The sequence below is a fragment of the Artemia franciscana genome, chromosome 13 (genome assembly GCF_032884065.1).
Source record: "Artemia franciscana chromosome 13, ASM3288406v1, whole genome shotgun sequence".
NCBI classification, from domain to species: domain Eukaryota; kingdom Metazoa; phylum Arthropoda; class Branchiopoda; order Anostraca; family Artemiidae; genus Artemia; species Artemia franciscana.
Window position 1 is genome coordinate 24,002,259 of NC_088875.1, and position 26,954 is coordinate 24,029,212.

General features: G+C 35.4%; 1 protein-coding gene across 4 annotated transcripts in view; it reads right to left on the bottom strand.

Annotated features, from left to right (window-relative positions):
• LOC136034691 (TOX high mobility group box family member 3-like) overlaps window positions 1-26,954 on the bottom strand; it is a 138,263-nt gene that overhangs the window by 10,303 nt on the left and 101,006 nt on the right. For all 4 annotated transcript variants that reach the window (XM_065716019.1, XM_065716016.1, XM_065716018.1 and 1 more), the window contains exons 3-7: window positions 25,954-26,221; window positions 18,431-18,555; window positions 12,361-12,496; window positions 4,883-4,963; window positions 2,795-3,265 (exon numbers count right to left, since the gene is read on the bottom strand). In XM_065716019.1, coding sequence (XP_065572091.1) covers window positions 2,795-3,265; window positions 4,883-4,963; window positions 12,361-12,496; window positions 18,431-18,555; window positions 25,954-26,221 — 1,081 coding nt within the window. The remainder of the gene's footprint in view (window positions 1-2,794; window positions 3,266-4,882; window positions 4,964-12,360; window positions 12,497-18,430; window positions 18,556-25,953; window positions 26,222-26,954) is intronic.

Genomic DNA, 26,954 nt, shown 5'->3' on the forward strand with positions numbered 1-26,954 from the left:
GGGGTGGTATTGATCCCTGAGTTTTGTTATTTGGTCTTTAAAATATTTTGAACAAAATGGCTATCTCAAAATTTCGATCAGATGCATTTGGGGAAAAAGAAACCTTAGTGCGGGGAGTGCTGGTTGCTCTACGATCACTTTTGACTCTTATAAAGGACACTGGAGATTTTCATTTATAATCGAATGAGCTTGCCCCGAGGCATAATTTATAACACTTGCCCCCAGGTTCTGGTGAGCTGTTTTATCCCTGGAGTATTTGTTATATAGTCTTAGATCTTTTCAACAAAATGGCTACACAAAAAAATTTGATTGGACGCATTTGGGGAAAAGAGGGTTGGTGGGGGGGGGGCAAGTTACCATCGGATCACTTTTGACTCTTAATAAAGGAATTAAAACTTTCAATTTCTGATCATTTGAGCCCCTTCGAGGTAAATATGACCACTTCTTCCATAAAAACTTTATATGCCCCTAGGACAAAAGTTAAAACCCTTCCTCCGGGCTATGGGAGGGGGGGTATATTGACCCAGAAGTTTTTGTTATCTGATTGTTGGACTATTTCAAACCAACTGGGCAATCTCAAAATTTTGATTAGATGCATTTGGGGAAAAGAGGATGTAGGGGGTGGGTGGGCCGTTTAGATGCCTTCCGATCCCTTTCGACTCACAAAAACATAACTAGAACTTTCAATTTCCAGTCAAATGAGCCACTTCTTAAGTTTATACGACCTCTCCTTACATAAAACCTTATATGACCCCGGGACATAATTTAAAACACTTGTCCCAGGGCTCTTGGGGTTTGTGTTGACCCCAGAGTTTTTATTATCTGATGTTTGAACTATTTTTAACTAATGGCTATCTAAAAATTTTATCGAGTGGGTTTGGGGGGAAAGGACGTGGGGAGGGGCCTAATTGCCCTTCAATCTCTTTAAAAGTGAAATAGAACATTCAATACGAGCACCCCTTCTAAAAGAGCCGTATATGTCCCCACGGCATAAATTACAACGCATAGCCCCAGGCCCTGGGGTTTTTTTGTTGACCCTGGATTTTTTTTTCGTTATATCATTTTTTAACTATTTTTAAAAAAACAGCTATCTCAAAATTTTTATTCGACGCATTTGAGAAAAAAGGACGTAGAGGAGAGGGGGCACTAGAACTAGGGGGGGCAATGAGAATATAAACTCATTCAAACTAAAGAGAACAAACTAAATGATTTTATATTCTCATTTCATTCTTTTCGCCAGTCCTGGTTGAACTTCGTTGAAGTAAGGATGCTAGGGCTGTTTTTAAAAAAAGTTTTAAAAATTGTTTTTAATTATGTAGTTTTATATCTCACAATTTGATGTAAGTTCATTTATATATATATATATATATATATATATATATATATATATATATATATATATATATATATATATATATATATAATATATATATATATATATATATATATATATATATATATAAAAATATATATATATATATATATATATATATATATATATATATATATATATATATATATATATATATATATATATATATATAGTTTCTCTCTTGTTCTTGTATCGTGCTGAAGACGGCCCTTGGATATAGGTCCAAAATATCCACAGAACTGATTTCCACTGTCTTGAAAAGATTTTCCCTTTTGTCTCTACTTTGTATTTGTTTGTTATGGAAAGGTAGTGTGGTCTTCGTCGCTATTTTTATAGGCCAATGTTACTCTCTATCCTTGAACGGTACTACAATGTACCCCATTTATCCCACTCACCATATAGACAAATTTTGTGTTGTTATCAGCTACAAAGGTCTGCAACAGTTAATAGACACTTTGGCCAAAGACAAAGTTACCACTGTTTCATTGCTTCTTTCTGAAATGTGGCGGTGTAACCAAGAGACCAGTACAACCAGATTTGCAGTGAAGATATACTATCTAAAAAGGATCTTTCAAATATATCATGCTTGAATTTTCAAATATACCATGCTTTCAAATAGGGAATTTTAGGGACTTTTGTTGGAGTTCAGGGACTTTTGTTGGAGTTCAGGGACTTTCTGCATAAAAAGGGACTTGGGCAAAAAAGGGACTTTCAAGGACTAATTCCGAGCCCTGCTATGCTGTCATGAGCTATGGCTTTTGGCTGATTCCGCTTGCTCTAATTCTTGCAAAGGCACGCTTTGGTAGTTTTTTTCTTTCATCATATACCTAGCTACTCTTACTTAAGTCAGCAATTAATGGGTTTTAACTCTTGGAAAAATACAGCTTTGCAGTCTCCTTTTTTAGCCTGGTGTTTTTTCAGTGATGGATCGATTTGAATATAAGGTCATTAAATCATCCCGAGACACGTTTTCAAGAATTTTATTTCTATTTTCTTTTGTTTATCATTATAAATATAATACATGAAGTCCTGTAAGATCCTTTAGAGGGCATGCTAAAGAGCCCTATTCAAGACGGGGACGTTTCTCCCATAACAGGCAACTCGCTTGGACTTTTGAACGTTGAAACTAAACATACTAAGGAACAACCTTCAAGACTAAAGGTATATCTAACTACGACATCTATTTAAAAAAAAGTAAGATTACAAATAATAAAGTTACCTTCTCAGCACTCTGCCAGGCATACAAGAAACCTCTAAAATCTCCAAGGGACACAATTTGAAGGGCAAGGGGGTCGATCCTGTGTTTTCAGAGAATAACAAGAGACCCTTATAAAAAGTTGTTTCACAAAGCAACTTTGTCAAATTTTAGACGAAATAATAGCATCGGCAATAAAAACCAAGAAGCAAGATATAGAATTTCACCTGATTATGTTGCTGCTGGTTCTGTTGTTGTTCCTGCATTTTACTACTATTTGGAGATCTATTCGGGACTTGAACTGGAGAATTATGACCCATCATTTGACCTTGCTGACCAGGACTGGGAACCATTCCCTGACCAACTTGTTGTCCTCCCATATGCTGCTGCATCATTCCTATATGTTGTGGGCCACCATGCATTGGCTGTCCAGGATTACTCATAGGTGATCCTTGATTGCCTGGATTGCCCATCGGTTGCCCAGTATTTACCATTTGATTGTTCATTGTTTGCCCAGTCATAATATGACGGTTCATTGCTGCTTGGTGAGCCATCATTTGTTGGCGTTGAACATGGCTCATTCCAGGTGGACTGTGGCTTGGAGGTCCGTATTGTCCGTATTGCGGGAACTGAGCATAGCCTGGCCCTGGTCTATTGAAAGACTGTTGTTGTTGAGGTTGTTGCTCGTGTTCATTTCCCTGCAATAAATAAAAACAATTAGCTACATAGAAAACCGCCAATTACAATTTGTTTAAGTTGTACCCTGCTAAAAAAAAAAAATGCAACAAACATAGTCAGCTGGTAATTGCAAGTTTTCTGCTTATCTACTGATTTTGAAAACAATAAAACTGAAGCTTTTATTGTCCCCCGAGTCACTATGAAAAGAGATTAAACTTGAGCGTTAAGCCTCGGTTTAATTTGGAAAAGGGGAAGGGACTAAACTTTCGAGTTTAACCACCACCCCCCCATGCCACCCCATATTTAGCGTAGCTTTTGATTGTTTTAAAAGTTCAAAGTTGCTATTTACTTTCCTAATAAAATTTGTTTTTTAATTAAAGCTACTGCAATTACCTGAGTTAATTATCAAATAATTCTTATAGAAAAAATTTTCTATGGTAGGAGTATTTCATAGTAGTTAAAAAAAACATTTCCAGAACATAGCGATGAACATAGATGATTAAATTTGGTCCACAGTTATAATAAACGCAGTAACTCATTTTTAAAACCTGAGAAACTGTCCAAACATCTAGGCTGGTACACAAATTAGAACTTAGCTCATGTACGTTCTATAAAATTTTTAATTCCAGTTAGGTCTTGTTATTCTTACAATGAAAGGATCATAAGAGGGAACTGATCCACTTTGATAGCCAGCCATTTTTTTTTTCGTAATGTAAATTAACTTTGATTTCTGCGTCTATGTCTATTGAAGAAAAGTTTTGAAATGACGAATCGATACGTGATTTAATAAGTAAGTATGGAAAGTATAGATGAAAGAAAGATAAATTTTATGACGATAAGTATAGATGTAAGTCTACTGTATATTAGCCTTATGAAGCCAGATTGATTGTTCCAAATATAATCAGATCAGTTCCTGGAAGTTTTAGGATTTTCATTTTAATGTTATAATGATATAGAATTTATATCGATAAACTTTGATTGATTTATTTAATGGTCTAATTTTTGTGAGGTAAATGAGGAGTTCCCAAAAGATCTTAAAGCATTTTAATCATAATTAGAAGGAAGATTTTGCTATCAATATAACTGAATGAAAACCCCCTTTCACCATATTCTTCCCATGGGCTCATATTAACTGCTGTTATTAGTACCAATAACACCCCGCATCAATTAATCTCCTGAGGCTACCACAGCAGCTGTACAAGCTCTTAATCCAGCCTAATTTATTCATTCTCTACTCTCAGTGTCCCTAATTCATTTCTCCTCTCCTTCGATCTTTACTCGTAGCTTCTTCTCATCCCATTCCAGGATGTCTTGCTACTCGTTTCACCCTAGATGTACTACCAAAAGCCCAATTTTCCCCAACAGGACAAAGTTTGTTCTGACAATAAGACTTTTTTCGCTGTTAAGCCTTATCGGATAACTTATTCTACTTCAGATTACTCAGAACTCCTATAGCTGTCTCATTGGAAGATCAATTAGAATTTTTCTTAGGAAATAAGACAACAAACTTTGGCGAATGTGACGGCGGTGGACAATATAGAATGTTGTGACAAAAGATTATTTTAAAGCCGCACCAACAATTGAAAAAGCTATGTCAACCTATATAGCTATTTTTTTTCTAAAGCGAGCTAACATACCTTAGAAACTAACGTTGCACGGTAGGCGGCTAACTGTTTTAAATAGTCTTTCTTTGCAGCTTCCGTTTTCTTCTTGTATACCTGGAAACAAATAGAGTCAATAGATACAAACAAAAATTAAAACTCGTTTTTTCACAAGAAGCACCTTCTGCCCCTAAAATTGATACCTATTGCTTATTCCAATGTCTATAACCTTCGGTTTTATCGTACTTAAAGAGGGAAAAGTTTTAAAAGAGAAGATTACCTAGACTTCCAAATATCGAATTTATGCATACGCCTACAGTTATGCATGGTAGAGTACAAATTCGAGTGTCAGAACCTTGAATTCTGAAATAAGAACTAGAATTTTTGGATACACTCCAGAAAGAAATTCTGATTTTCAGAAAATTTTCGCCAAGAACTTTCCGATATGGTGTTCAGGTTCTAGGTCCTTGAAATAAATTTCATACCCTACCTTTACATTCTATCAGCAATTTTTTTTTTGAGCCGTCAGTGAACAGGGGTTGGACATGCTGCTATGGAAAAGGTGAAGTGTTTCTCTAATGTTTGATTAACTGGTGTTAGCGAGCTCGGTTGGTTTAATAACCTTTTTATAATAATTTTTAGTTTGTTTCTTATTGATAATTCTACCTTTTGCTGTCCTCCGTGAATATAAAGTACATGAATATTTTCACTTGCTTTCGAGAAGTAATCCTAGCCAAAATTCTCGAAAAGAGGATACTCATAAATAAGATTAAGCTTCCTATTTTGTTCACGATGCTGCAAAATGTGGTTTTACATATCAACCTTTGCTATAGTTTTCATATGTTTGTTACCATGAATGTCCGAAATTGGTGAATGTCCACACTCACCAGTGAATGTCCGAAATACCTTCTTTTCTCCTTGGATTTAGTCCGCGTTGCCCGTCAACTATTTCAGTTCTATGGTTTGATGGTGACAGGTTAGATTTTTAACCAATTTCTGAGATTTATAATCTGATTTAACCTAACCTATCGAACTTTAACCATCGTTTACCATCAAAGCTTACATAAGACTGAAAAAGCTGATTCGCAAAGCTATTGAATCCAAGCAGAGAAGAAGGAATTTCGGACATTACCCAGTGAATGTCGACATTAACCAGATTTCGGCCATTCATAGTGACATATTCATATTAAATTAAAAACTATCGGCTGCCTTCAGGTGGAAGGCCTGTTAACATCTATCCTAGACTAAAAATCTTGTACCAATTAATTAACACAAAGTCAGGCATGATAAGTTTGATCCAGCAGTGAACGACCTTGCGGCTTGTAACATAAAGACTCAAAAGAATCATTCAAGTATCAGGCGGCCCAATTCTCCCAATACTGTGTAAATAAACTGGTTCAACATTACAAGGTAGATCATTTTGAACGTACAAAATTTTGCCTGATTCATAAAAAGGTAAAAAAAAATCACATAAGCAAATTTTTGATGTGTTTTATAGTTTTTTTTTGTTTTTTTTTTTTTTTTTGTAAACCTCTTCCCCGAAGAAAAATCCTGGATACATCCTTGAATGAAGAAACTTGTGAAAACAGCTTAAAAATTTAGCTTTCCAAGGTGCATACAGTTGCTTGAATTTCAATCCCAAAACCTGAAGATTTTGAACAATTGACTAGTTGATATTACTTAGACGTTCGATTTCGATTTTCAGGCCGTACTCTTATTTCTTTGCTCTAAAGGATGAAGTCGAACAAAAATACTTTTCTTCTTTTTTTAGTTTGCTCTTTAGTTTCACGATAAACTTTGTCATCGACGGCACTCAATCAGATCATAATATACGACAGAAACTAGCAACTAGACCTCCGTTGCCTGCGCAACGGGAAGTGTTGCAGCAACTGTGCCCTGTTCCTTAGGGCACAGTTGCGGAGCAACAGTCTCCATTATGTCCTTCAGAGGACATTTTTCTAATGCGGCTTCGATTGTTATCTTGAAGTATCTTTGATATGGTTTTATTTCGAGCGATAGCACTACTCTATAAAATAAAATACACATCAAAATCGAAAATTTAAGAGAATTTCAAAAAATCGGAACGAGATTCACTTTTCCGGAATTATTTCCGGGAAATCTGTAAGAGCTACGGAATTTCATGCTTCAGTTCTCGAAAACATCAATAAAAGTTCTATATGAGTTCATAATTATTTTATCTCTAAAACGTTTACTTCCGAAACTAGGGCCGTCTTAACTTGACGCCAATTCGAAGTATTATGTTTCGAGACGCACATTTCGGGAATTATTTCCGTGAAATCTGAAAGAGATACGGAAATAACCTCTTATAGTTTTCTGCTTAACTTTTGATGGTCTAAGCTAGGAAAATATAAAACAAACCAAATTCACCAAAAAATTTAAATTGCCCCGAGGGCATGACAAAACTTCCAAATAGAAAAACCCACAGAAGGAATTTTATTTCGGAAAAACTATTGTAAGCTCCAGTTGTTAGGAGATCGAGACCTGTCGAACCGCGTTGGAAGAAAAATTCTAGCTGGTCCAGAACAGAAGTTACCTCTAGAACGTCGAAACTTCGGAAATTATTTCTTAGAGAACGAAGCAACTTGGTATATAGAACACTTCACTTCTTCTTGCATACTTTTCATAGCACTACTCGATAAAAATATAAGAAACATCAAAATCAAAAATTTGAGAAAATTCCAAAAAAAATCGGAACGAGATGGACTTTTCCGGAATTATTTCCGGGAAATCTGTAAGAGCTACGGAATTTTGTGCTCCGGTTTTCGAAGAGACAAATGAAAGTTCTACATGAGTTCAGCATAACTGTATTTCTAACAAGTTTATTTCCAAGGTAGGGTCGTCTTAACTTGACGCCAAACATCGAACGCAGTTTCTAAGATAAAAACGGTTTTATTTTTTTTATGGAAAACTGTTAGAAATTTTAGGAACTTCTCTGAAACTTTTTTTCTCTGTTTCACGTTTCCCTTCCCTCTGAAAAATCTCAAATTTTTAACTCTTACCACTTCGGAGCTACCGGTCGCTGATCACGGTGAAAAAAAAAAAAAAAAAAAAAAACCTACGAAAGCAGTAGTGTTGCTCCGCAACACAATTACAATTGCATAAAAAAAAGACAAAACTACGAAACGAAAGAGGAATACTGAAACTGAGCTTTTTTGTAATTGTAAAAGAAGCCACTAAACGAAAAAGAAAGAAAATTCAAGACCAAATGGGCTAATTGTGACGCTGAGTCAATTGAACAATAGAGCAAGAGATAAGGTACTAACGGTGATATTTCAGACCAAAGTTTACAGTCTATCCTCAGCATAATAAAGACTAATAAAAAACCTAGACCCCCCCCCGGAAAGAAAGTTTAAAACAAGAATATATACATTTGATTGGCTTTACAGTTTGCACTATGAACAACTGAGGAGCCTTCATTTTAGTTATTCATGGTATGTAAATAGATTTCTTCTATTTACTTGAAAAGAAAAATTGACAAGCAAAAAGGGACATCGAGTTTATCAACAATGAGTTGACTCACAGTAGAAGGTCTAATTACAATAATTCAGGAGTATTTTCTATTTCTTAACAACCATGACGTGATAGTTTCATTTTATTCATTGAAGACATTTTTCCCAAAAAGAGTTTTCAAAGAAAGGTAAAGAGATAAATAACATCAAGAACCAAAGTCACATAATGATTCAAACTTACAACGAACAGATATTACTATCAATATACAAAGGAGACTTAAAACAAACAGAAATCGGCACAAACAGGAGTAGGGTTAAGCTTTTTTTGACTAAGCGTCATTGGCACTTACTGAAAACAATTTTGTTTCTAGCGTGTTTCAACTAACCGTGATAAGAACACAACAAAAACTGATATCTCAAGGTTTGCAAATAAGAGTGATACTATCCGTTCCCTTCCAACCTTCTCAAAACCTCTACAACACTCCTGCATCTTTACAGTATCATTTAATTTAGATCTACCCCCAAGTCATATTTCAATGTCCAATAGCCCCCCACGACGTTCCCTGAAAGTTTTGACTTAGGAGTCGTTATAGAGTAGGTCGTTTCTGAGATTTTACAGATATACCATTTTGACAAACTTGCAGTACAGAGTCTTTTGATTGTTCTCGCTACTTTACCATGCATGAATTACACACTATACGATCTTATAGCAAAAACGTTATTTTTGTTTGGATAGGAGACAATAATTGTTTAGCCATTCCCTCTTCCCAAACACTAAATTTGGACGTCCCTTATCCCATAATTCTGCCTTGCTTTGCCCAAAAATATTTGAAACTTTCAACTCAGTTCCTTAGGCTCTTCCTGATGTATTTCTGATACGATATTTCAATAAAATGGATACGCATAGTCTTTCGATTTACCTTTGCCCCCTATCCGGGTGAAAATTTCAAGTCCACTCAATCCACCACCACCCCTTCTCAACATCTCCTCAAAGTTTCTACTAGACTAATAAACATTACTCGATGAATTATTTGCTTTGCAAATGTACAATTCATTTTATATCTTATGGATTTTTGTCATACAGAATTTGTTGTACTTGTAGATTATTGGAAACCCACTCAAAGATTACGCTTAGGTTACATCTCAGAAAACCGGATTCATAGCTACAAAAAAAAGTGACGGATGATACAATAAATTCGACTTAGATTTATATAATTTGGGCTACATATTTGCACATGGGGGTAGGGGCAAGTTTGAATACCATAGTTTTGTTTCTAAAGTATTATTTCATCATCTTGTTTTGTTATGTTTCATTAGGATTAACCTCACTTCTTGGGCGTGTTTCCAGTAACCAACAAGTAGCGAATTTGTCAGCCTATTTTGTTAATTAGTTCATTGTACCATTGCATATTTCCTTGATCAGTGTGTAAAATACCAAAAACTAAAGTTTTATTTAGACAGAGATTCACACTAGAGAATAATTTTGTTTGTGTTGCAACTTGCACACCATTTGCTACATGGAGGAGACTTTCAACTTGCTGTTTTGGGACTTCATTTGGGCCATGCCCTTGCACAGTTTCCATGTCACCTTGTATAATTGATCTCCCAGTTTTTCGAAATTACCATTTACCAAATGAAATTACTATTTTCAATCGCTTGAACTTAGTCCAGGTCATGCGGTAGATGATGAAAAGCATCCCACATCCCAATTTGGCGGATTCAACAATTTTCACATGAGTGTTTTTATGGCCGATCACTGTTTCCTATACCGTCAATATTTGGTTCAACTTCTTTAAAACGTCGAATCACTTTATTGCTGAAACATATTTCCGTCATTATTAATATTTTTCGTAGTCAACAGAATAGCACTGACTTGAGTCTCACATGTACAAGCCTTTTTTTACAACTGTGATCAAACTGAACAAGTTGGTATTAAACTGAAAGTGTGAAAAGGACTCATTCAATCACAAACACTTAGTTCCAGTTCCCTCTCTAAGCACCAAAACCAAACAGAGGGTAACCTGGCACCCCTTCAACATTGCATTTGCCCCTCTACACCTGATGTGACATCAAATCAAAATTTCAAGATAGCAATTTGATCGCAAAGATTATTTGCCTCCGAAGCGAAGAGATATATTCCTCGTGTCTCGGACCCAGTAACAAACTCCGTAATCCCATGAGAATAAACCGTGATTTCTATCTACACTTCAAAAGATTTTCAGGCTGTTCCCACCCCTCCCCTCTTATTTGTTTACGATGGATATTCTACGCTTGTTTTGAAACCTGAGCCACACACGAGTTTTCAACCTGTATGATTGAGGAGCCCAGAGTTAGGTACTTCGAGCTGTAGCCCCTTCAAACAACAAGTAAAGTTGATTGTTTAATTTCAACTCTAGAATTCAAATCAACTGTGTGATTTCAACCCAAAGTTAGTATATTAAGGATTTCTCAGCTAGTTCATTACAAATCTGAAAGGAATATTGCGATGTAGAAGTCTATAATCTAAAAGTATTCGACGCAGGCTTCGCGAATAATTTATGTTTCTCACAAAAATTGGTATCTAAGGATTTATTATGTTGTTGATTACAATTCCAAAAGCTAAAATTGCATTGAAGAAGCCGACAAAAAAAGAAAAAAAAATACAGAGTACATTTTCCAAATAGTGTTTAATTTTCACCAAAGGTTTCAGTGGATTTTGTGGAAAGCTTTCAATTCAAGGATTTATGGGTTGATTAATTGCATATCTAATGCAATTATTCCAATGTAAAAGCCCAAATTCTTTGAGGAGGCTTCTCATATCACTCCTACTGGCAGCCTTATTCGTGGTAATTTATGCCCGTTTTATCTCTTGTGATCGCTTATTGTAATTTATCTTCGTTGTAAATTTCCTCTCTACATCATAGTATTTTTTGTTTGTTTTTAGGTTTGCCACTATACATAGGAAAACTTCCTTTTTCTGATTTAAATTTCTAAACAGAACAAACCCTCAAAAAATCACTGTTGATTACGGGATTTCGAAAAAAAAATCGTATTACGGCAATCATTTCCAACTCGACGGGAGTTCATGCTGTAGAATTTTTTTTGGGAGATTACTAAAAGTGAACAAAAAACATTAGGGACATTACAGTGCAAATGTAGAACATTAGAGTAAAGTGCAGTCAGCAAAGCAAATCTGGGTACTATCGAAAGAATAAAGCCGCCATCTCCATCAATTCTGCATGCTCAATAAAAACTGTAACTAGTTATTCCTTGCCCTCATACTTACCATTTCTTTTTTTCTGATAATTATTGAAATATTTCCAAACAACCTAGCTTTCAGCCATATTTTATTAAATGTACCATTTGTGATAACTGAGCATCTGTGAATCGATTAGGAACATTTAAGAAATCACTGAGTTATGATCGCTCGAAACAATATTTACTGTGATACTAACTGAAAACTACCATATCCAATCTTCAACTGCTTAAAATTTGTTTTTGTGTTATGAACGAACGACGAGATTCCAATTCATTTTAAATATGGAACAAGGTTTGATTCCTTGAATTCACTGAAATGGTTGTTTTTCATTTTGAAGGTCATGATTAACTTGTTTGTTTATACTTTGCAACACAATTTTTTCCCGATAAATTCCCTACCGCAAGTTTTTGCGTTTTTTAATCACTGCTATACAAAAATAAAATGAAATAAATAATAATAACAAACAAAAAATAAATAAAAAATTAAATGTATTCAACCTCAATCGGTTTTGCTATCTTGAAAGACTTCAAAAACTTTTTCTATCTTGCAATGGAGATTACGACTCAAAGTTATAAATACGATCCTCAAAAAAAAAGTTATATACTACAATAGCCAATTTATATAATTTTTCTCTTTCTTGTAAGTAGTAAACAGTAGAGAAAGTAGCAAACTGTCCCTGTTGTTATATTGTCCCTATTGTCCTTATATTGTCCCTGGCTATACTGTATCTGCCATAGATACTGAACAGCTTTGTTAATTTGAACTATCTTGTCGCAATGGATTGATAAACAACGGCAAACACTTACATTCTTGTGTTCTGCATCCAATGCATCCCACATAGAGGCAACTATTTTCGAAACTTCCCCAAAACTGGCATTCGGATTCTGACCTTTGATGGCAGCCTGGGTGTCTCGGAAAAATAGCGCGTATGCAGATACAGGCCTGAAAAAGTAAGTATAAATAAAAATAAATAGACCAAGACATAAATGAGGAGGGCACTACATCACTTTTCAGTAGCTTTTAGTGTAGAAAGAAGCCATTCCTTTAGATGCCAGAGGTTGAATTTACCAGGCACACAATTTCAGCCAAGTTCTTATTAAGATATAAACCAGGTTTGTTTTAAATGATGTCCATACAAGGTATATTGTTTGATTTTTTTTCTTCTCTAGTCCCTAAAGAACGAATAAGTTTTTTATGAAGGAGATAATATCCCATAACACGTTTCTTTTCTGGCATTTTTTGTTACGTAGTTGCACCTAGAACGTAAAATTATGAGCCTAAAATCAGAGTTAGATTTGGGAGGCGGAGGGCTAGAGAAGGCATGTGTCTCAGGCGGCACGTTCGGGGGGGGGGCGAAACAAGCTTAAATTGTAATATTTTGGGGCAAAAATTGTATGTTTACAATGTTCATGTTACGGCAAAGAATACATTCCCCTCACTCCCCTGAGAAAAAAACAAACACTGTTTCTGCCAAAAATTTACCTGTCTGATAATACATTATCTAACTACTTACCCGCCTTTGCCTTTTGTTGTAAATTGTGCCAATACATTTTGTACCTTTACTTAAAACTAAGCATGATTACTTCTTGCCTTAAGAAGCAGGTTATGGCAATCACCAAGGATCCATACTAGGGCTACTACTGTTTTTAATATATGCCAAGGCTCTTATTTTTGCCGTGAAAAAGTCCAAGTCTTTAATTTGTTATTGTCTTTGCAATAATGATTATTTACACGACAATAATAATAGTTGGACATTTTCGGGTTAATATTACAAAAATCGACTTTAAGGGACTTCAATGGAGCTTCTCCAGTTTTAAGGACTTTAGGGACCAATTAGAAGCCCCAAGTTTCTTAATTTCCTCAAGTATGTCCTCAGTTATTAGAAATCTATCTTTCGAGAGGCTCTTTTGTGGAGCAAACATTTGTTACGTTAAATTTTTGTCATTCTTCTAAGTAAAATATATTTTTACTTCTTTCTTTCTTTTTTCATGCTGCGATTTTTTTATTCTCTTCCTAAAGCCGGATATCTGATTCTGTTTTTATGAATAAAAGTACATGTGCTTTTTTCTTCTCTCTTCTCTTTACCAACTTCGTATTTCAATTTAGTATTAATTGATTTATACCTTGTATCAGAATTTTTTTTCATAAATCTGTTTTTTCAATCATATTTATCAAGTAAATTTAATTTAAAATTGAAGGCAGATCAAAATTATGCAATATATTCTTCCAATATATTTTTGTTTGTTTCTTTCTTTTTTCCTGCTATTTTTTTTATTCTCTTCCTAAAGCCGACTATCAAATTCTGTGTTTATAAATAAAAGTACATGTGTTTTTTTCTTCTCTCTTCTCTTTACCAACTTAGTATTTCAATTTAGTATTAATTGATTTATACCTTCTATCAGAATTTTTTTCATAGATCTATTTTTTCGAGTAAATTTATCAAGTAAATTTAATTTAAAATTGAAGGCAGATCAAAATTATGCAATCTTGGCTCTTCCACTGACAATGGTCGGAACAAGCATTGATGAAAATAAAGGCTGGCAGGAATTTAGGTATTTTAGGAAAGTTTAGGCGTATTTTCCATAATTCAATCCTCTTTCATTCCTTAATTATATAATTTGTCTTTTATGACTCAATTATATGGATGACAAATTTTCTTTCTTTTCTAAAACCAATTTCATGCGTTTAATCTGCTATTCGATATAATTTCGTCTTATTTTATCTCATGTGCATCATTCCTAACGATATTCCTAAGGCCCTTAATTGAATTCCTTCTCATGCGTCTGATCTGTCTAAGAATCACTTTCGGGACTCGAGCAATCTTTCAATTATTTCATTCCCTTCGTAAAATCAGATTGTAACCCTTTGACTATGTGGCATCTCCTTTTGAAAAGGCTACTCCAACGGACTCAAAGATCATTCATTTAGTATCAAAAACAAGAGACAAACAATTTCTTAGCTTTAGTCCAATTTCTTTCTTTACCGCCGTGATTTTTTTTCTTCCTAAAGCCAAATGCCTGATTCTGTGGTTATAAGTAAAAGTACATGTGTTTTTCTTCTCTCTTCTTTTTACCAACTTCATAATTCGATTTTGTATTAATTGATTTAAGAATGTTTTTCATCATAAATCTACCTTAGATCGTTTATTTTTTTTAAGATTGGGAAGTTCCAAACTAAAAAATAATTTCCCTCTTTCTTTAAAAGCTCTTTTTCGTATTTGTTTTCTGTATGTTTCTCTCTTCTTGTCCTTTTTCTAGCATTGTCTTTTTTCGGCTAGCATGTGTATTTTTTAAGTTGAAACTTTCGGGGAAGGTTCAGAGAGGGGCAAGAGCCAATGGACATTGAACTATGAAGTGGGGGTGAGGGTATAGCTGAATCGAAAGACACTAGCTGCAACTAGGTTATCATAATTATTCTCTTCAAAATATCGAGAAAAGCTCGGGGGATGAAATTGAATCTTATAGGTTATCAAAATAGTGTTTCTTCAATATTTTATAAACGCCTGGAGAATGAATTTGATGACCAGGTACTTTTGGGGAAAGAAAAGAGAAGATTGGAGCAAGGAGGCTCCAAGTTTTGAGCTGTAGGGAGGAAAAGGGACCAAACAATTTCGTCTCTGGTCCAGAAAAATAATTTGCACTACAAGCTTCTGAATAACTTATAATCCATGTACGGTTTGCTATCAAGGTCAATCAAAAGACACTATACACTGTCAAGCATCAAAATGGTGTACCTGCAATATTTTCGGAACAGCTTGAAGTATCAAGTAAAAATTTTCAGGGAGTATTTGCGAGGAGGGGGGGGATGTAGGACACCTGAAGGTTAAACTACGACTTGAAAGAACGACAGTAACATTTAGTTTATCAAAATACTATATTCGCAATATCATGGGAACAGCATGGGGAGGGGGAGTCTGGTTACGTAGGAGAAGAAATGGGGAAGGGGCAGGGGGATATTAAATTTTGTGATGAGGGACAACTGAAAACATATGCCTCAGATCCACCTAAACATCTTTGCACTTGTCCTTTGCAAAGTCCTACTGTAAACAATTCGTTCACGCCAAGTAGTGAGGTAAAACATTTCAGTAACAACTTTTAAAAAAATATGCCTAGTATTAGGAGCAATAAATCTACGTCAATTAAGAACAAACAAAATTAGCCTAAAAAACTTTTTTTTTAAATATTTCTTTCAAAGAAAGTAAAGAGTCATATTAAAAACTAACGGAAATAAAATTTTATAATAGATTAAATTTAAAACGAACGAAAAATACTATTAATAAATAAATGATTACCAGAGCGAACAGCTATTAAATAAACGACTGAATCAAACATCATAAACTTCTATTGACGAATAAATGAATACTAAAACGAACAGAAATTACCACAAATAGGAACAGGCTACTGCCGCCAAAACTTTCTTAGATTATTGATTTTAATTTCTGTTTATTTAGGTTTAAATTATTATGGGACAATACTTCCGCTAGTTATAACGTTTTAAAATGACCCTTTACTTTTCTTCATAAAACATGTTTGTTTTTTCAAAAACTGTTTTTATAATTATTTACTGGAAAAAAAATATTGAAAGTGGGCTGTTTAATGCATAATGATATAAATCACTGGAAGTTTTGAGAATTTCAGATTTTCCAATATTATTATTACAAAAAAAAAAGTTAAAAAAAAAAATATTTTCAGTAGAGCAAAAATGGCGTTCTGTTCGTCTAAGTTTGACTTGACTATTGATTTGTCGTTCCATCTCAAATTTGAGTCATCATACAGTTTACTTTTTGCTCACCTTATGTTTTAATGTGGCTCTTTACTTTTCTTCGAAAGGAATTTCATTTTGATTCTATTTGGTTAAATTCAGCTTTTCTGCTTAAGTATTACAATATTTTATTATGTGTCCACAACAAATTTGGGCTATTACAAAGAATCAGCTTTTCCTTTGAATGGTAAAAACTGGCTAATGGCACTATCAAAGAGCATGATCGATTGCTAGAGTGGAGAAAAAAGGGAATAGAAGAAAAGACAATGCTAGAAAAAGGGCAAGAAGAGAGAAACATATAAAAAACAAATACGAAAAAGATCTTTTACACAAAGAGAGAGTTTCTTTACCGTGCTTTAAAACTTGGAACTTCCCAATCTTGCAAAATAAAAAAAAATCTAAGGTAGATGTATAAAAAACATTCAGGTAAAATTTTCAAATAAGTTTTTCTTGAGAATGCCATAATTAGTTCCGTTCCAGAAGTAGTAAAAAGAGCAAGTTAATTTTTAGACAGTTGAAGCTAATTTTTCTCATGTTGGTATCTCTTCACACAAAGTTGGTATCACTCACAGGGTGGATAAAAAGGACACAAGTTACACTGACATCTAAGAAAAAACTATAATGTTACGCCAATAATAAAATCAGCATAAAATAGTACCATTTCATGACTATGGACATGTCAATCTGTAATGTCGTGAGTGTACTTTCCTTTAGTTGTCATTAAAAGTTTTCAGTTCATTTCCATGTCAAGCTCTTACGGGAGTAGCACTTAATCTTCCCAATTTGGTACCAGCGTTTATTTTTGTTTTCAACACAAACTTTTATTTTTAAGGGAGTTATTTGTTGTTCTATTATAATTACTATTCCATATTAAATAAGAATATATAGGGAAATTAACTAAGTTGTGACAAATTTCAAAAATTTTCGCTCCTCCCAGCAGTAGTTCTGTGGGCGTTCCAGTGTACACCTAGGTGTCCAGCAGATTCCCTCTCCCAGAAATTACCCCCTTGCGGAAAATTCACCGCAGGAGAAATATACCTGACGGTGTATTCTCCTGAAGATCACTTACCCTTTTGGGAGTGTTTCGCCCTTTTTCAAAAACCTGGCAGATTTTTTCTCAGGTTCGTAGGTGATGACGTGTAACTTAAACTTGATGAATTTTATAATATTCCGAATCCACCGAAAAAGCCAAATCTTTTGACGTATCTTCTGTTATCCAAACTCCCTTTTATAGAATTCCAGTTACTATTAAGCGAAGTCGATCCTTAATTACAATTTGTTACCACGACCTGATCGAGAAACAACCTTCCCGGGTTAAATTCTACACCTCGACTCATAAGTTTAAAGAGTTGGGTCCAAGTGTACAGAGATTACTGTAACTACAGACAATTTGAGTTTGGGATTCCAACTCAGCATATTGTTACATTTAGCATTTACAAGTTAAAATCTTTAAGATGGGGAGGGGGGCAAAGCAAGTATTCGTGAATTTATAGCCCCAGGCAGACAGATTGCAAAAAGTAACAATAAGGTTTATCCTCAGTGCCAACCAGTTTCGGTGACTTCTTTATTCTGCTTGCTTAGAGAAACCTAGAACGTAAAAACTTTCGCCATAATAGATGGGAAAAGAGAACAATTCTGAATCTTCTCTTCTATCCCTCTTCTGACACATCATTAAATATTGTAATGTCAATGAAAAAATTTATTTCGAAACCTGGAAAATGTTGATATATTGCAATTTTTTTTAGCCCTTGCTTACAGATGAAAGTAAAAAATAAATATATAAAGAAAACTAAAAAAAAAAACTCTCGAAGGATAGGCAAATAGATCATAATCCCATTTCGCCAGTGAAAGTCGTATATCATCTGGGTGGAAGTGTTTTGCATTTTCATATTACGTAGAGGACACTGTTTTACTAATTAAAAATTCCAGAATTTGGACTGATTCAGAAGATTTCTGCAGGATGGGGGGGGGTCCACGGGAAGGGTTCGGGGGGAATCAGTCAAGACCCTTACACGTAAAAGGCATTGTGTTACTAAGATAATTGGTCAATTAATATGGTGCCCACATTATTCATCACAAAAATTGCAAAAACTCAAATATAAATCCAAATCTTACTTAGTAGGTTCATTGGGGTCTCTCTTCTTTTTCTTTTTTGCACCAACTGCAGCTTTTGTTTTTTTGGGAGCTACAACTCCACGTAGAGGATCTTCAGCCTCAGGGGATGGGCGTTTTTGGCCATTCTAAAAGAAACAAAATAAAAAAATCAGCCTTGGCTATTCTAGTTTTACAACATCCATCATCTTTTCTAATACTACAAGAACTACTACTTACTGCAGCACCAACCCGCCCATGACCAACACAGCTACCCACATTCCTCCTCCATCCCAATCTATCAAAAGCTTCTCTCTTTGCCCCATCCCAAGAAGTTCTAATCTTTAAATCTTAACTTATAACCTCTTTCTACCCCATTCCAGGACGACATACTTTTCGTTTGGTCCTAGATGGATGGTCAAAAAGAACGAACTGTGGCAATCTGTCATTCTTCATCCGCAAATACACTTTCAAGTCATCTCAAACTTTCTCCTCATTATAGCCAAAGAAAGTGGGATAAAATCTAATTTCTTGTATGGCTTGTTGTTGGACATACGGTCAGTTGAGCGGGTACCCAAAACTATCCATAGACAGTTGCGCTAGAAACATTTAACAAATCCTCTTCTCTCTTCCAAAGCACCCACGTTTCAGAACCATTCTTGACCAATGTCATCCCAGTAAATTCCAACATTCTAATCTTGGTTTGCAGGCTTACATTCACTTTTTTAACTGTGGAAAAATGCCCTAGGCGTTGGCTATCTACTTTTTTCATTTTCACTGCATCCATCATCTTTACTAATAATACTACCCAGAGAAGTGAAGTTATCCACTTGATTGATTTTATCGTTACCCGACATCATTTTCACCTTCGTTTATTCCTAGTCTAACCGAACTAAGGTTCTTTAATTTCCAAACCAATTTTTGCGCCCTGATCCCTCAAAACCTCAAAAAATTTGTTCCTTTGCTAATATTTTTTTTTATCTAAGACACTCAAATCACCTAGATAATTTCAGTCTAGGAGAGGTTTACCTTCCCTTTAGATTCCGTGCTCTCCCTCACAGCCTTTGTCATGTTTTTAGGACGAAGTCTATCAAAATGTCCATACAAAAGGGGATAGAACACCACCGTACTTACCTTCCGACAAAATACCCCACTAGCTTCTAATCTAATTTCCTACCTTAATCTCAGCAATATCACTCTCACACATAGCACTAATTACTTTAAATGTGTTTATCCGGTATACCTTACACGGAAAGAACCTTCACTAATGAAGCACATCTATCAGCTGAATTACAATCCATAAAACTGGTGAAAAAAAGGTCTAATGATTCAGGCACTTATCAATTATTAATCTAAAAGTGGAATTTGGCCGAAGCATTCTCTTCCCCTCCTAAAACCACACTGTTTTTCTCTTAAAACTTTATCTACGACAGCTCTAAGTCTAAAAAGTATCATACTAATTAATTTGCTTCCTGCAATGCCAACGTAAGACCTCTATAATTACTGCACTCTCTCATCACCTTTTTTATAAAGGGGTTAAATTAAAATTTTCTTAAAATAGTTCGGTACTTCCTAACAGCTAAGATCATCTGCAGAAAACAAGCCTAAAAGGGTTCTACCTTACCGTTTGTTACCCTCTTACCCCATGGCCCCATAGCCATAGCCACAGCCAACCGAATCAACATAAAATGCAAGATCCGATTCCAACTTCAATTTTGACAATACTATTTTCCTACATAGCACTATTAACCATAACCCAGTCATCTGGTACACCGTACAAGGGCAGGAATAAAATGCCTGACGATAATCTATAAATCAAGGACTAAAAGGTTCTGATAATTTATAAACTTACTTATTAATAATCTAAGTGTTAAATTGTGGTCAACAAATCCTTCCCCTTCCAAAACCAGAACCGTTTTTTTCTTAAAACAATGTCTACAGAATCTCTCAGTCTACTAAGTGTCGTCCTGCAAAATAATTTGCTTCTGACAAAACTCAAGCTAATTCCTCTACAATTACTATACCCACCTTATAACTGAATCTTCACTTTCACTCCGAACTAAAAAAGAAATGGTTTGACGGGGTTCAAAAAGGTTTGAGCAGAATGTTTGTTGTCTGGTGGTGAGATCCTCTCAACTATTGTTCGTGGTCTTGTGTTCCTAACCACTGACGGAAAGTTCGAGTGTGTACCTCAAAACGGTAGTCCGGTGAATATTCGATGAGTCACACACCTACCAAAGTCAAATACCAACGTAAACAGTGTGCCGTAAGTCTGGGGTGCTTAAGGTTAAAGAAATCCCGAGGTAACATCTGAATGAAAATGAATGGTCTCAATCGTTTATCATCTGATACTGTCTCTCTGACTATAAAGCGATGCATCCTCACATCCAAGGATAGTGACAAGGCTGTTAAATGAGCAAACCATCCTAACCAACATAGATCAGATGAAGAGGATTTTTAGAACATCCTCTCGGAATATAAAATCCATGAAAGAAGAGATAATCAGCCAATTCAAAGTCTATGAACTTCACAAATATAAGGCAAACGCGGTCTGCCTTTCTGAAACGAGGATCGGAAATATCTTGTCCGAAGAGATAGCAACAGCAGAATCAATTGAGAAGCACTGATTATTGAACTTTCTAGTGCAAGATCGAACTGCACTTCATGGAGTGGGGTTCATATGCAGTGCTTCAGCACAACACGCGATTTCTGGGGCGGACTCAATTACCTAGGGAATTGCACTCATCCACTTAAAAGATAAATTGTTCAAAAGCATCTTTGTAGTACTGTCCAACAAATACTACTTGCTGAACCCCTGCCAAGATGGTATAGAAAACAAAAAGGACAGTTAAAGATAAACGGGCGCTAGTTAAACAAGTCTGGTGGTGAGATCCTCTCAACTATTGTTCGTGGTCTTGTGTTCCTAACCACTGACGGAAAGTTCGAGTGTGTACCTCAAAACGGTAGTCCGGTGAATATTCGATGAATCACACACCTACCAAAGTCAAATACCAACGTAAACAGTGTGCCGTAAGTCTGGGGTGCTTAAGGTTAAAGAAATCCCGAGGTAACATCTGAATGAAAATGAATGGTCTCAATCGTTTATCATCTGATACTGTCTCTCCGGCTATAAAGCGATGCATCCTCGCATCCAAGGATAGTGACAAGGCTGTTAAATGAGCAAACCATCCTAACCAACATAGATCAGATGAAGAGGTTTTTTAGAACATCCTCTCGGAATATAAAATCCATGAAAGAAGAGATAATCAGCCAATTCAAAGTCTATGAACTTCACAAATATAAGGCAAACGCGGTCTGCCTTTCTGAAACGAGGATCGGAAATATCTTGTCCGAAGAGATAGCAACAGCAGAATCAATTGAGAAGCACTGATTATTGAACTTTCTAGTGCAAGATCGAACTGCACTTCATGGAGTGGGGTTCATATGCAGTGCTTCAGCACAACACGCGATTTCTGGGGCGGACTCAATTACCTAGGGAATTGCACTCATCCACTTAAAAGATAAATTGTTCAAAAGCATCTTTGTAGTACTGCCCAACAAATACTACTTGCTGAACCCCTGCCAAGATGGTATAGAAAACAAAAAGGACAGTTAAAGATAAACGGGCGCTAGTTAAACAAGATCTGAAGCCAGTAGGAGATTTTCGCAAATTTAGCCATACATTGGACAAATACTGGTACAGGCTCGCCGAGGAGCTGGCACAAGACCAACCATCGTGGGACACCATAATTCAGAGGCTTTGTTCAGATGCCGGGTGAGATGGAAATGCCGGGTCGAGCTTCAATTTTGAATGCAAAATCCACTTATTACTTAAAAGGCAGTCAAAACGCCTAATTAAGGACATATAATGTCTCATAAGTTAATACAGAACTCACATGGTGGTAAGAAGCCTAACTTCACTAAGAACCCTCCCACAGCCCTCAAAGCAAGGGTCGTAAGTTATGCCCTGGAGGCATTTAAGGTTTATATAGAAAGGGTCACCGTCTAAACTTCGGAGGTGGCTCATTGGATTGCTAATCAGAAGATTCAATGTCCGTTTTTTGAGATTCAGAGTGATCGGAGGGTGGATATCCCCCCCACACACACAAACCTCGTATTTTGCCGAAATGCATCTGATAGAAATTTTGAGAGGACCCTTTGTTGTCGTAGAACTTCAGAAAGAGCTCATTTGATTGGAAATTGAAAGGGCTAGTGCTCTTTCTAGTAGTCAAAAGTGATTGGAGGGCAACTAATCTCCCTCCCATGCCCACCATTTTTCTAAACACATACAATCAAAATTTTGAGATAGGCATTTTGATCAACGTAATTGAAAAGTCCAGAAATTAATTCTTTGAGGATATTCCCTAGGGGGGGGGGCATACAAGGTATATATACAAATGATCGCATAAACTTCGTAGGAGGCTCATTGGATTGGTAATCAGAAGTTCCAATGCCAAAGCGATCAGAGGGTGGATATCCCTCACACCTCGTATTTTCCCAAATGCATCCGATAGAAATTTTAAGATGGCCGTTTGTTGTTGAAGAAACTTCGAAAACAAATCATTCGACTGGGAATTGAATAGGACCAGTGCCCTTTTTAATAGCCGAAAGTGATCGGAGGGCTACTAGCCCCCCTCCCACGCCCACCATTTCCTCAAACACATTCAATCAAAATTTTGGGATAGCTGTTTTTGAAAATTGTAATTGAAAGGACCAGAAATTGTATCTTTGAGGATGACAACCTCCCCCCCCCCTCACAGCCTTCAGAGCAAGGGCTGTAAGCTATGCCCTGTGGGTAAAATAAGGTGTAAATAGAAAGGATGATCGTATAAACTATGGATGGGCCTCGTTGGATTGGTAATCAGAAGTTCTAGTGCCCTTTTTAAGATTCAGAGTGATCGGAGGGTGGATATGCCCACTCCCAAACCACGTATTTTTTCGAAATAAATTTTGAGATGGCCATTTGCTGTTGTAAAAACTTCGAAAAAGGCACTGATTATTTTGCCATAATTAGCTGGTATGCAATATAAGGATTGGTCCTTTACTAAAAGGTTTTCAATCTGTTAAATTAAATTTTTTTTGTGACCTATAACATTCAGGATTAAAAGGATATAATAGTTCAGACCCTTGTAAACTAAGGTTCTATAATTTTGGATAAAGCCTCTATGAATTAGATCTCGATCCTTTTGAAACATCAGGATTTTATGTCAAAAAAAGAGCCTCAAAGAATATATAATTATGATGGAAATTTTTTTTTATAATAGGGGACTGTTACCTCGTTTGAAACCTTCATTTTGGTGCATAAGGTTAGACATGTTTCACAACTTCGGGATATCTTGCATGATTTTAAGCTCATGTTCCTTAATTTAATTGCTTCTGTGATCTATTTATTCAATTAAGTGAAAATTAAGGAACAGAAGTTTCTGAAATGTGAGCAATATGTAATATCAATTTTATGGATCATAGAATTTACGTAAATTCAGGGCAACTGCCATTCCATTTTTCTTTACGACTGTACTTGAGTCAAGGATCTACCACACACTTCAAGGACAACAACTAACTTGGAGCGCACGAATTAATCTATTCATCCCTCTAAGAGGTGATATGTTTTGTGCTTTTTTCCATTATAAATTCTTGATTTTCCACGGGGTTCATTTCTTCTAAGAATGGTAGTTTATTCTTTCTAGACAAACGCAATTACTCTAGAGTAAGACTATTAAACATAAAAAACTTTATTATTTGCCTTTTTCTGAAGCATTCTTGAAATAATAAAGTTAATACTAATGTTTTATAACTTAAGAATCTCAAGAATCTAATATGTCTGCTGTTTAATAGTTTATCATATTACTATTTCTATCAACCCAATTATCCACCTTTAGCTCAAATCAAAATTTGTTTAAATTGGTTTTCATTCTACCTCAAGATCTGGTTTCTCATCGCTAACCTAGGTCCTAATCTCTGGGACTAGATGGATTCCAGTCTGAAGTTGTCTAAAAATGCTCATGTTTTCAAAAGAGAATTGAAAAGCTCATTCCTTAAACTTGAAGAAGAGTACTCTCTTTTTTATTTTAATCATAAATTTAGAAAATGTCTATAGCAGGGGTTATCCAAAAATGTTTAGAACCAGTCTGCTGAGTCTGCTATATTAAAACAACAAGTCGTTCAAACCAGCTGAATACCATTACTGAAGTATGACTAAATTAGTTGTTAAGTACAAAAAAGTTTATTCTGATTCACTCCCTATTTCTTGCGGAGTTCCGCAAGGTACGCTTTTAGGTTCTTTACTATTTGTGTTAATGATTAACAATCTTGCTAATGAATGGGCCGATCGATGGAAGTTTATGGAAGACATGTCATTGCTTGAAAGGTGCAGAATATTGAGCAGTACAATGCAAATTCTCAGAGACGTCGCAAGTGAAGCAGCCCAGTCAAAAATGAATTCCCATAAATCTCATATTATGGACCTTTAGTTTTCTTAATTCAAAGGCATCATTTATAACCCCAATACCTAATGAAATAATTACAGCAAAAACTTAACTTTTAGGGGTTACACTGACTAGCGATTTGAAATGGGAGGCCCACGTTTGCTCTTTTGTTAAACAGGTTAGTACATCTCTATTTCTCCTTGAGCTATTTGCAAAATTTTCATGTCCAAAAGCACATATCATCCACCTTTATGTATCTTTTATCTGTCCACAGCTTGAGTATGCTTGTCCGGTGTGGTATTTTGGTCTTACGGTGGATCAGTCATTGGGCTAGAAATCATCCAGAAGAGAGCCCTGAGAAGTCAGGGTAAAGTGCTTTACATTCTCCTCTTCAAGGAATTCTGCCTCTCTAGCTTGGCAGCCCGACGTGTTACTCTTTATACCAATTTCGGAAATAATCTGCATCGTAAACCAAACTTTCAATGCATACTCCCAGTCCCTTATTACCCTCTAAAGCCCCGTTTAATCCTATCAAAAACACTGAAAAATTCCGGTTTTAAATCCTGTTAATGCAAGAACTGAACGCTATAGAAAGAGCTTTGTGCCAGCGTTCGTTGAAATCATAAATAAATGAAAATTGTAATGCATCACACTAATGTGTCATTTGTATTGTTAATGTGTTAGTTTTTTTGTTTCATTTTTATTTGACAGTCCAGTTGGATTCATCATTGTATGTTTTTAAAATGTATGTATGTTTTTACGTATACCCTCATTTTTATTCATTTTGCTTATATTACTTACTTTTACTTATTTTACATTTTTGTGTACTTAAGTACTCATTTTTAATCATTTTATTTATTCTGCTCATTTTTATTAACTAACAGTTTGGTTCATCACTGTAGGCAATGTTTTAATATTGCACTTATGTACTAATGTTTTTTTTTTTTTTATACAATGCAGACTAGCTGACTGATGGCAACAAGTACGGCAGTTTCTGTGTTATGAGAGTTTGCTTAAAGTAATATTCATTCACTAAATTATAAATGTAATCCTACTAGGCCGACATAAACTAAAAAGAGAGAAAGGCGCGCTTGCGCATAGTAAACTGAATATTCTACTTACCTGATTTTGTGCACTGCTATCGTCACTATCATCACTTTCCCCACTTGGTGAAGCTGCAAGTGCTGCTTGGGGTGGAGACGTTTTTTGAGTCCACCCTTCCAATGAGCCTCGATTGGCCAGTTCATATTGCTGAGCTACAGATTGCATATGCTGCTGATTTACATCCATTGGGTTTCCTAACTGTTGTATAGTATAACCTCCATTATCATGAGACATCTGTGCATACGACCTCTGTTGTTCATACTGTTGCTGTTGTTGATGATGGGCACTAGAAAGACGTGACAATTCCAATATCAGCATAATTGCCAAAATTTAAAAATCTAATTGTACACTAAGGGATTACAGCAAATCTTGAAATTTGTTAATGAGGGTTAAATCTTTTAGCAACAGAAACGAGACTCTCAACGGAAATCTTCATGTAAGCATCTACACAGCACTACACTTAAAACGAGTAAAAACACTTCCATATTTTTACTTTTAGGACGTTTATTTTTTTTTGCGAAAGAGAGGGGGGCAAATATTGTACTTTCAAAAGCAATCTCTCAAAAATCATGTAGCTGCACTCCTATATAGTTAGATAAAAAAGGACAGTTCGTATCAAATAAAAGTAAGGAGCAACATTAATACTTAAAACAAACATGCTCCCTCCTCAACCTCCCACTCTTCACACTAAATAATTTCTGATATTCCAACAGCTAATCATTACGAAAGGATAAAATAACATAAAGAAGAAACAAGGATAAAAACAGCCAGTGGAAAAAGCACAGATTACAGTACAAATATTCCGGTTGAGACCTCTGCTTGACTGTCCTCATTACAGAATAATAATAATAATAATAAAATGATAAAAATAAAAACACAATATAAACAACAGCTAAGAGCTCATATGGCACTTGTGACGAGGCAAGAAGAGCTAAGAGCCAAGAGATCATATGGTATGAGCTCTAGCAAAATTCAATGAATCAATAGATTGATTTAAAAGGAAAATAAGAGGCTTAATG